Source organism: Drosophila elegans, unplaced genomic scaffold (assembly GCF_018152505.1).
Source record: "Drosophila elegans isolate 14027-0461.03 unplaced genomic scaffold, ASM1815250v1 contig_684, whole genome shotgun sequence".
In the NCBI taxonomy this organism is placed as follows: domain Eukaryota; kingdom Metazoa; phylum Arthropoda; class Insecta; order Diptera; family Drosophilidae; genus Drosophila; species Drosophila elegans.
Genome location: NW_024546041.1, coordinates 41841 through 54177, shown reverse-complemented (window position 1 = coordinate 54177; position 12337 = coordinate 41841). Strand labels below are relative to the sequence as shown.

Sequence of the window (12337 nt, the reverse complement as noted above, 5' to 3'; positions counted from 1 at the left end):
CGGCCGAGGGTCAAGTCGGCGAATAAAAGATCTTCTTAAGTTCCCAATCTTTCTGTGCGTTTTCACTGATCAATTAAGAGGCCACGTTTATATAAATTTGGGGGGGCGAACACTTATATTTTCTGAGCTAGCCGCACGACATTCGTAGCGAGCGGAGAAACCAAGAAAACCAAACTACAACAACAGCGGCAACTAAGTATAACAAGATAAGAACAACTGCAGCAACAACAACATCACCGAAAACCAACGACGACATCGGCTACAAACTATCATCGAAGACGGCATTGAGAGCAGCAGCTAAGTTTAATTAAATTAAAATGTATAAGTTATAAATGTTGTCCACTCAAACAATCCCTAATAAAAAGGCAGGTAGATATAACAAATGCCTTGAAGACCCTTGAGGAGTTAGCGAGCATGTCGTTAGAATTCATGAGGCAGTCATGATGTCACTGATAGGAATTATGACGAAGAGGTAAATGATGAGTTAAACGAATTAGAGTTTGACATTTCGACAGTAAAGAAAAATCTCCAGGAAATTGTGCCAAGTAAGGTAGGAGTTACAAATCATAAAACGGATGATTTGCCAACGCTACCTACAATGCAGGTACCCACATTTTTTGGAAATTCCAAGGATTTGGACAGGTTTTATGAGTCATTTAATGAGCTAATCCTTTTAAGTGAAGATCTAAGTCTTCCTTAAAAGTTAATTACCTCAATATCTCACTCAAGGGAGAAGTCAGAAATGTGATTTCTCACTAATTACTGGGATCTGGGGAGAATTATGAGGCCGCTAGCAAATTATTAATTAAGCGTTATGTAAAAAAAAGATTCAATTAAATCTCCTTCTTGAGCATTAAGGTTTAGATGTTGACTCAGTTAGGCAGTTAAGAATGTTTATTGACATAATAAATGAGTCAATACATTTGTTAGAATTAAAGACACCGTTATCCGATGAGGTTTATATAATCTTTGCACATATTATGAGAGCCATTTAAAAAAAATCAAAAGAAATTCAAACATTATCCGACGTCACTAAATTTTTGGAGCAACGGTTGTGTAAAAAAAATATTTAGTTGTAATGTAAGAACATTGTCTCATTGGCAAAAGTTTGGTACACAACAATTCGATGTCTAAAATTAAATGCTTTAAGTTCATTTGAATGAATGGTAAAAGTTAAAGAAAGAAAACATGTGTTTTAAATTTCTAAAGCATTCCTGTCACAAAAATGCAGTTGCGTTATTATTGCAAGAAAAGTCATCATTGCATGCTTCACGTAAATTAAAATAAAAATAATAAAAAAAGATAAAGTTAACACTTGCTTGACGTCGGAACAAGTCTTGATTGCTACAGCACGCGTTCAAATTTAATATTCAAATGGAGATTTTAAAACATTATGAGCTTTGATCGACGATCTGCGCAGATTTTAAGATTACCGAAAATTTGATCTCAAACAGAGATTGGTGGAGTGTCTTCCACACGAAATATAATCTCAAAGCAAAAAGTTCAGCTTTTTAGAATTAGTATGAATACCCAGAATGTTTTAAAGATAAAAGCACTAGTACTACCAAAATGAATGGGTACTCTTTCAGTTAACGCAGTTAATGTTGTCAAATCAAGGTGGAAAAATTATAATGGCTGACCCCGACTTTAATAAGACGGGGAGTGTAGATCTACATATTGGGACAGATTTATATGGGGTGGTTAAAATAGATGACCTCCTCGGTGAAAAATCCGATTTCGGGTAAGTCGGAACGAGCCGGAACGGACGACTATAGCATATAGCTCCCATAGAAACAATCGGAACAATAAGTAAAAAACTTTTAACATTGCTGTTTCTTAAATTTTCTTTTAGTTCTTCGACATATAGTAAAGGTTAAATATTTCAGAATTACGGTATAAATTTCATCAAAATCGGACGACTATGTAAATTTTCTAGCTTGTAATTAAAAAAAAATTTTTTTGACTTATTAATAATTTGGCAGTAGAATTACGCTTTTTATACTACTAAAATAGGAAGTAAATTTTAGGGAAAGTTTCATGCAGGTGGAAAGACGGACATGTCTATATCGACTCTTCTAGTGATGCTGATAAAGAATATGTATACTTTAGAGGGTCGGAAACGTCTCTTTCACTGCGTTGAAAACTTCTGACTGAATTTGTAATACCCTCTGCAAGGGTATAAAAATGGTACACTTATAGCCTGGTTCTATTGGTGCATTAGTGGACTTTTTAAATGTGCCTAATTCTATTGGCGCATTAACATTTCGACTTGTGAGTGGCACGAACAGCTGATCTCGGCTTGTTTACTTTTGAATTTTCGCAAATCAAAAGGAAATGAATTAAAAATCAAGAATATGAGCGAGCTTACGGATTTCTTTAATGCCCAACAAGACAATGATTTTAAATCGCATATATTTTTTAAATGCGGCGTTTAGCCTTAGGGGATTCCCTGTGTAAATTAATGCGCATTAGGCTAAAGCCGTAATGGAATCTGGCTATTAATTTAAAATTTCTATAAAGTATTGGGCTGCGGCAAAACCGAATCAAACAACAATTCGAATAAATCCCGCTTCAAATACAAATTTGAAATTCGCGAAATGTGTTTCACAAGAAGTCACACCCTAAACTTGTCACTCAGAAATGTACGCTCGCGCTGAACAACAATTAGCGTAACAATCCAAAATATATTTTTAAAAACTCAGAAAAAAAACAATTTATCACATTTATAACTATCATTGTCTTTGTGAAGTTGTAATTCTCTTTATTGTCTGTTTTATAGGTGGCAACAGGAAGTCTCTGAAACTGTATTTGAAACCGTTAATTCCGAGACCGATAGAATCGAACAAAAAAGGAAAGCAAAGCAAAAGCAGCACTTCGATACAGATGAAAAGGAATCTGATTGTATATTACACGGGTACATCAAAAAACTTGGAGGATCTTTTGCTTCTGTATGGCAAACTAAATATGCCAAACTTTATCCAAATAGGTAGGTGTGTATGTTTTTGGAATATACTGTCAATTATCAACCATCTTATATTTCTTGAAACAATGTACTCTGGACTTAAGTATATGTGTGATTATGTATCTTCCAACAGCAAAAAATTATAAGGGGACTCGGTTCGAAAATTTGCATTAGTGCTAGGTTAGCCTTGCCAGCTTTAGCTTTAAACATTATTTAAAACTTAAAACAATAGTAGTACAAACAGAAGTATATTTATTAATTTTTTTTTTTTATTTTGAAGGAAGTTTTTCCATATTAACTTAATATTAAGTATGTATTAAATGTTAATATTTAAAAAGTTCTTGACTGAAAGCTTCGTTTAAAAATAAATTCTATTTTCCTCAGCTGTGAACGTAAAGTAAGCCAAGTTGTCAAGCATCTGTCATATAAATATGCCCGAGATGGTTGACTGTAGTTTCTGTCATGATTGCTCACATGGAAATGATGTGAGTTGTACAAGAGGCTTTATATATAATTTGGAAAATCTTTTGGAAATTGTGACTTTTAACCATAAACGTACTAACAAAGTTTTGATGTGCAAGTGCTGTTTGTTTTGTTTGTTTTGTCTACAGGCTGACATTCATTCAATTTCTGTCTGAAAGTGGAATCAGCACAGCCAAGAGACATGAGATGCATTTGTTGAATGTGTGATACTTACTTAAAAAGAAAGAAGCAAGAATGGTTTTCACAATCAAGCGGTGAAATGAATGTCAAAATGCAATGGATCTCGTAACAAAATTGACATTCGTCAATCAGGCTGTCACCAGTCAGGATATTCAGGAAAATAAATTGTTCCTTCGTACGGTTTTGGAGATAGCGATTTCAACCAGACGTTAAAAACAAGATCCGACCCACAGATACGAGGGAACAACCAAAACTTAAATTAAATGAGTTTTTATTAACGGGATGCGCAAGTCTGGCCTCGTTATAGTTTCAAGTTATCACACATCCTTTAGTTTGTATTGTACTGATATTTATTATGCGGGTCTTCAATGCAGCCATCCACAGCATTTACAAATGCGAGCAACCGTCGTACACGTCTGATTGCCATATGCCAGATTCCCCGTAGTACCTTCTGAGCCCCCACTGATGCTCAATCATAAATGTAAAAAAAATTCTTTACCTACCCGGGGCGACCATTTGCTTCTCTCTGCTTTTGTCACGAACAACCCAAGTGTATATTAAAGTGGAAATAAAGTGCAATGATGTTCTAACTCAAACAACACGATATTGCATTATAAGTTTTGGCTCTGTATTGATGTTTTGGGGAACAAGCGACTTATTTGTTATTTTTATTATGAAAATCATTCAATAATTCTGAATAATTATTACTGGATTGTCAAAATAAATAGAGTAATTTCTAATAACTATAAAAATACAAATAACTATTTATTAAAATAAATACATAAATAATTGTACATATAATTGTTGTACATAATTTGTTTATAAAAATAATATAATAACTATTATCTATATATTTAAAAATGAAGTGGTTTTCGTTAGTATCGCTAAAACTCGACAACGGGTGAATCATCTAATGTTGGTCTTGATATGTTCGTGGAGGTCTAGAAAAGGTTTGTAATGTAAAAAAAATTCGAATAATTGCCGGTAAAACCAGACAGACAGCCCTTTTTTTCCCATACAAAAAGTTAGAGACAAGTAACCTTCGTGATAGTGGCATGCCAAGTAATTGCTCTTTTTTATACCCTTGCAGAGGGTATTATAATTTCAGTCAAAAGTTTGCAACGCAGTGAAGGAGACGTTTACGTCCGTTTCTATGCAAACTAGTCTCTCAGTTTAAAAGCTTTCTGCATGAAACTTTCCCAAAAGTTGGAACGAGCCGGATCGGACGACTATAGCATATAGCTCCCATAGGAACAATAGGAAAAACAAACAAGAAAGCAAGCAAACTTCGGCAAGCCGAAGTTCATATACCCTTGCAGCTATTGCAAGAATTAAACATTTTTGAAAACATTAAAATAATGATTTACTTGCGTATATGTTTAAAAATTGATACTATGATGATTTGCAGCTCAATTATTTGATAGTTATTTTATATATTTTTATTATTTCTGATATAGACGTCCGATTTTGATAAAATTTAAATCATAATTCTGAAATATTTAACCATTGCTATATGTCGAAGGACTAAACCAAAAATTAAAAAACAGAAAAGTTATAATTTGTTTTCATTTATTTTTCCGATTGTTCCTATGGGAGCTATATGCTATAGTCGTCCGATTTTGATGAAATTTAAACCGTAAGTCGGTAATATTTAACCATTACTAAATGTCGAAGAAGTTAACAAAAAATTGAAAAACAGCAAAGTTATTTTTTTTTCATTTATTTTTCCGATTGTTCCTATGGGAGCTATATGCTATAGTTGTCCGATTTGAATGAAATTTAAACCGTAAATCGGAAATATATAACCATTACTAAATGTCGAAGAACTAAACAAAAAATTAAAAAACAACAAAGTTATAATTTTTTTCATTTATTTTTCCGATTGGTCCTATGGGAGCTATATGCTATAGTCGTCCGATCCGGCTCGTTCCGACTTATATACTACCTGCAATAGAAAGACAACTTTTGGGAAAGTTTTATGCAGATAGCTTTAAAACTGAGGAACTAGTTTGCATAGAAACGGACGGACAGACGGTCAGACGGAGGGACAGACGAACATGGCTAAATCGACTCTACTAGTGATGCTGATCAAGAATATATATACTTTATAGGGTCGGAAACGTCTCCTTCACTGCGTTGCAAACTTCTGACTGAAATTATAATACCCTCTGCAGTGATCTAGCCATGTCCAAATGTTTTCAAGAATAGCAATAGCAATAGCTGCAAGGGTATATGAACTTCGGCTTGCCGGAGTTTGCTTTCTTTGTTGTTTGTTTTGTAAAGTCAGACTCGTTGAGATAAAGTCAGCAATTTCAAAATATGTCGGAACGGTGTTATTAAAGTAGAATAAATACTTTTAGCTTTAATAATAATATTGCATTTTTGTGGTTTCTGCTACTCCATTGGCCGGAATCATGTAAGCAGTTCTGATTTTTTTTAGCTCCTTCTGAGGGAGCACATAGCTCCGTACTTTTCCAAATATTTTTATAAAAAAAATTAAAAGCAAAAAAAAAATTTTTTGATTTTGCCCATATTATACCTTATTATGTTCGGCAAAAACTTTAAAACATTCAGCCTAGTACTTTCTTTTAAAGTAATTCCTGCTTTTGACTACTAAATTAAAAAAAAATATTTCTTGTTGACCCAATTAGTTCAAACTGAATTCCCCCCAGTGTACTAAAAAAAGGTGTGAACTGTGAAAAGTGTCTATCGGAGAAAATCGCGGCAATAAACACCGCATCAGCAGGCTTTTTAAAGGTGATTTTTAGAAACTTTCTTTTTGGCAGCCCTAGTTTTTACAGTTAACGCTAGTTTTTTGCTTTGTAACCCTGATTAATATTTTCAGCTGGGCTTATAATTTAACAATGAATCGTTTAACAAACGAACAAAAGTTGCTAGTTTAATAATTTTACTATCAAAATGATTGCTCTGTTAAGAAAGTTTATCGCGCGCTTCTTCCATTTTATGGACGTAGACCTTATCTGTCGGATATACGGGGTATTGTGATAAAATTTCGCACCAAATTTACCTTATTGGACATTAAGCCATCAATACGTTCATGTAATGTGCGAAATGAAGAAAACATCGCAGCTGTGGCTGCCAGTGTCCAAGAAGACCGTGAATTATCAATTCGGCGCCGTTCACAGCAGAAATGTTGAAAAGAGTATGCCACAATTGGACTAATCGAATAGAGCATTTAAGGCGAAGTCGCGGCCAACATTTTAATTAAATAATCTTTTAACATTAAATTATATTGACCATACCATCGATTCAAATCAAGATTTCATACATATATTTTACTGATTTTTATGTGTTTTTACTCCTATTTAAAGTAGGAAAGCTATTAAAAAATCGCCCTTTATATTCGTTGCCATTAGTTATCGGTCATTGCACACTCTACGTTAGCAATTGCATTTGCCTAGGAGCTAAGCCGCTAGCCGCGTACACATACACTCGCGCGACAACGCTGCCGTAATTTTAAGTTTTGTCGTTTCCGTTTTCAATCGCTGGAGTAGTGCAATTGTTGGCTTGCCTCAATGCGATCCTACAGTGCGTGCGTACGGTATAGTAATGCCGTTGGGCTTATATCAAAAGTAAGCCCTTATAAGGATTTTTTTTGCATTCACTCGTCACTTAGCTTGTCTACACTGCGTGCTTTTGACATACTACTCGTTAGTTTCCTGATATTGTACATATACCTATAAATACATTTTTAATACCTCGTCGATACGAATAAAAATAAAAAAAATAAAGGCAAGCAAGGAAATCGAAAACCTAAGGCACAAACTAGATATTTGCATGAAAAGTGTTAACCTCGTATCGCTATCTTTAAACCCGGTGGAGATAGAGTGTCCTTATTTATTATTAATTAATTAAATAATTAATTATTAATAAGGCCAAGCAAAATAACGTTGAAAAATCCGCCCTCCCTGGCAAATCATCTGGGCGGATAAGACTGTGAATTTAAAAATTTACAAGCTGTTATGGTTATGACGGTTGTTTGCGCACTTGGCGCTTGTATTTAAATCACTAGTTGTAGGGCGAGAGCGGGAGCCAATAAAGCTTTCGTCCGTTCGCTCTTGCGAATTCGCCCCGTCACTCGCCACCGTAGCATAAGTTAGGTTCTAAGAGAAATTATTGAAATATAAAAGTGAGTGATCAATCGAAAGTCATCGTAGCCACTCCACGACGACGTGCTTTCGAAATAGTTTTTCACAAGTTTCGCAAATTAACATCGTCTCGAACTACTGCAGTCACAAGTTTTCGCGTTATAAATAGAAAAAAGCATTAATTTTCATGGTGACCCCGACGTGATTAGCAGTAGAGCTCGCGAGTTTTAATTTTTTTTTCGGTGAAAAACTATAAACATTACCAACAAAAACCAATTTTTTCGTGACGGTTCGGCCAATAAATTAAATTCAACAATATTTCGTCGCTGGAAATTTTCTGCCGTTCCTTGAAGTTGCGCCTGACGTTGCTGCAAAGTTAATTGCTTAATTTGCTGCTGCCGCCAAATGGAAGTAAAAAGGAAGTTGCAATTATCAAGTCGGCCATCCAATTGTCAATTGTGTTTTGGCCCATCTTTCAACTTGTTGCATTCGTGTAAAAATAGGTAGATAGTGAGCATTCTAACCAAGAAATAAAAATTTGCATGTACTAACAACCAAAATTCTACAATAAATTCTATAATAAACATATATTTCGAATTATATGTGAATCGCTTTGGCCAAAAAACAAGCCAATAAAATACTCGTCGTCGACCCAATTAGTAGGAACTTAATTCCCCCAACTTTCGTCGTAGTGAGCACCAATTTAGGGTATAAATAAAACAGCTGGAAAAAAGTGCAAATTGTGAAAAGTGTAGCTCCCAAAAATTAGCGGCAATAACTTTCGCTGCAGTTTGTCCGAACATATTCCCGCGCTTTTCAGCATTTTCCCGCGTTTTTCCAATTTTTCCTCGCTTTTCATAATTTTGCGCGCGTTTCGGCGTCAGGCTTATATATTCGTTGCCCTTAGTTATCAGTCAGTGTATCATTCTCCGTTAGCATTTGCCTAGGATGAGCCACTAGCCGCGTACATATACACACGCACACCGACACCGCTGCCGCTATTTCGAGTTATCTTTTGTCGTTTTCGTTCTCGATCGCTGCAGCAGTGCAATTTTCGGTCTGCCTAAACGTTTGTTCGTTTTTTCGGTACGCTTGAGCTTGAGCGTTAGCTCCACTACAGTGCGTGCGTGCGGCATATACTGTCGCAGGGTTTATGTAAAAAATATAAAAACCATATTTAGATATTTTTCGCTGTAATTCTCTCGGCACTTAACTCCCTTACACTGTGTGCGATCGGTATATTACTAGTTGATTTTTTATAATATTATTTAACAAATAAATAATTTAATAAAAATAATAATTTAACACCTCTTCGATACCAACAAAATAAATACAAATAAACGCAATGTCAACTAAGGATATCGAAGATCTTAAACACCAACGAGATGTTTGCATGAACAGTATTAACCGAACTTATCGCAACTTAAAAGAAGCTAAATTATCAGTAAATCCGGTTGAGCTTCAAAAGATTTATACCGCGAAAAGTTGGAAGAGAGGGCCGTAATGACAAAGTCATTGCTGATTTCAATTTTAAACAAGTGCAAAGAAAATAATATCGAGAAATCCGCTCCGCCAGCAAATCGCCCGCCTCAATGCCGTCTACCGAGCGTTGCTCTCCCAACTTTTAGCAGAAAACACTCCGAATTTAAAAATTTTATAAGCCTTTTCGAAACTTCTTTGACAAAGATAACACTTTACACGGTTTTGAAAAAAGCAATCATTAAATTTCGTGTTTAGCTGCCCTTGCTAGTCTGAAGCGGGTGCACGGTAATGATTGTTTTATTTTTTTTGACAACATAGTGACACGTTGTAATTATCCAAAAATTTCCCAGCCGTCAGCTACAGCCTTGAGGACCCTCATCGACACAGTCAAACCCCTTTGTCACTCCTGGCTGTCTGTTTGGGATGACAGAGGCATTTCTAATGCCATTCCTTAACATCCGTAATGAATATGGTCGACTAGAAGAAAAAGCAAAAAACAGTTAGATTATACTTCGCTTCCTTCTCGAAGCGAATGTGAGGCGGCCTTGAACAGTCGATACCAACACATGGCCGGTTACTGATGAGCTCGCTCAGAAACTCAAAATTACAAGAGAGGACGTGGACTTGAGCTTGGGAGACATTGGTGAGACTAATGCCCAAGCTATAAAAAGAATAAACACAATTGTGAAGTGGCGAGTAGGGAACCAGATGTCGTCCGAATATTGGATTCTGAAAAATATGTCTGGTTATCATTCTGATCGAACGGTAAACACCAGCGGGTTGAGGGTGCCTGAAAATATCCAGTTGGTATATCCGATACGTTCATTTAACTTTCATCTGTTGGCCAGATAAGGCGGGGGCCTGAGCTTCCCATCTTACAAAAGACAGTTCTCGGCTAGATAGTGTTAGGGAACAGGAGGAATAAAATAGATTGTCGTCCGGTAAATTTTTAATTCGTTTTCCTTTCAAAGTTACCCACGCCGATTTTCCGCTATTGCTTCCCAATTTTCACTAAAAATAAAAACCATCTACTCCCATCCGTCGGCCGCCCCTCTACTACCATCCGTCGGCCGACCCTCTGTCGTCCCTCTGCCGCCCCTGTTGTTGGCTGAGTAACGGGTATCTAATAGTCGGGAAATAACCCAATTCATGCATTTTTGCCAAGGTTTTCATCTTGGAAATGAGCAATCGCGGCACTTATTTCGAAAAAAGCTTTTTCATAAACAAACGTTCGTGTATAATGGTGAATACACTGTCTGCTAATATCTTCAGAGAGTCAGCAATCTCCCTGTCTTTTACTTTACGGTTGTCCATAATGTTCAGTGATTTTTCTAAGTTTTTGGTGTAACTGCGCCATTTGGCTGACCAGCATCATCAATGTTTGGTTGGTTTGGTTAATTCAAGTCACTCCTGGCATTGAACAGTATTTTTTCATCAAGCCACGGCGCCACAGTTATAGTTCTCAAAATCTCATAAGTTACTAACGAATGTGTTTTCCCATTGCTCGGAGTCAAATGTCCAAATTGGTTTAAGGACTGCATTGAACAAAAGTACTTTATGCTCCAGTTTTTGTGGCTTTAAATTTGCTTCTTTGCTTCGATATTCTAACGCCAAATAAACCTTCTATCCAACTGGACTGTTTGTGGAATGTTGATGTTATTAATGGATATTGTAGAGCAAGTTTGTCTGTTTAGGGTAGAAGTTTCGTGCTTGCACATTTGCTCGTTTACTTGTATGCACCAAGTGACCATCCATTTTTGCAAAAGCACGAGATATGCTGATGAGTTTTGCGTTGCTGTTAAAGGACACTTAGATCGACTCAGAATTACGGTATCATTAGCAAATGTGATGTTGTTGTAATACTGGTTGTCAGTAGATCTGCTGTGTAAATGATATACAGTGTCGGATCAAGCACGCTACCTTTGGGTACTCCAGCTTCAATTGGATGGTGTTCAGAGAGAAAATCTTTGTATCGTACTGGAAAACTTATTTTCTGTTGTTGTGGCGCCAATATTTAATGGGTGTTCTGTGGACTTAAATTATTTAAATTTTATGAGCTAGGCCGTCAAACCAAACGCGGTCGAAAGCCAGAAAAACAGCGGAGCAGTACTCTTGTCGTTCGAATGAATTTCGTATCTCAAAGGTTATCTGTTGTTCACTTTTTCAACGGATCCGTGTTGTACTCGAAAACCAGAGTTTTATTGGTAATGTCTTAATAGTTAGATTCCCAAAATTGAACTGTCTTTACAATTGCATTTTTCTTATAACTATGGCTTTTATCGGTGACAGCGACGCTAGCAGCGAAAGTGGACTTCGATCAGAAGATTTGGATTGGTCGAATTGGTGGCCTGATGGGTGGGTTGTCAGGCTGCATCTTTTGTTTATTAAATTTGGATTGGTCAAAGCTTTTATGCTGATGAATGGGTTCTCATGCTGGACCCTTTGTTTAAAAGTTTACCTCTTCTTTATGTCTGCTGTCGTCGGTAAAGGCGTGTGAAATGTTTATAATAAGGGGACTGTTGATAACAGGCGTGGGAAATGTTTATGTCTAACGGGAAATGTTTATGTCTGATTAATTTGAATAACTCGTATAGTAGGCTCTGAAATGTTATGTTTGACAAATGAATTAATGGGTATCTCGGGATATACAGGTTGAGTGTTATGTTTGACAATTGAAGTAATGGGTATCTCGGGATATACAGACTGGGTGTTAGGCTTGATGTCTGGAGTATTTGGTAATACGTCACTTATATGCTATTGATTTGCCTACTGTCTTGACCGGTTGTGACGTCCATTTATATGCAGACGATGTCCAAGTTAATGGTAAAATTCCATTCTATATCATTTAAATGTCTGTATAATAATGAACCTTGTCTAGTTGACAATTGGGAGATGGAAATTAATAATATGCCTATAAATGATGTGTATGCAACGAATTAAGGCATAACTTTTAGTAATACCTTGACCTGGAGTAAAGTAACTGGACGTACATATGGCTTGTTACGTCAGCTCTCTACATCAAAAGACTATGCTTGTATCCAAAGTAATCCTAATTCACGCACTTTTTTATGGGCTAGAGAATTTTTGTCACTGTGATGCTGATGATATGTTTGGTCAGATA

The 12337-nt window shown here is 36.1% G+C and overlaps 1 protein-coding gene across 2 annotated transcripts in view; it reads left to right on the top strand.

Moving 5' to 3' along the window:
* LOC108149572 (G protein-coupled receptor kinase 1) overlaps positions 1-12337 on the top strand; it is a 382291-nt gene that overhangs the window by 354014 nt on the left and 15940 nt on the right. For both annotated transcript variants that reach the window (XM_041710001.1, XM_041710002.1), the window contains one exon: positions 2780-2986. In XM_041710001.1, coding sequence (XP_041565935.1) covers positions 2780-2986 — 207 coding nt within the window. The remainder of the gene's footprint in view (positions 1-2779; positions 2987-12337) is intronic.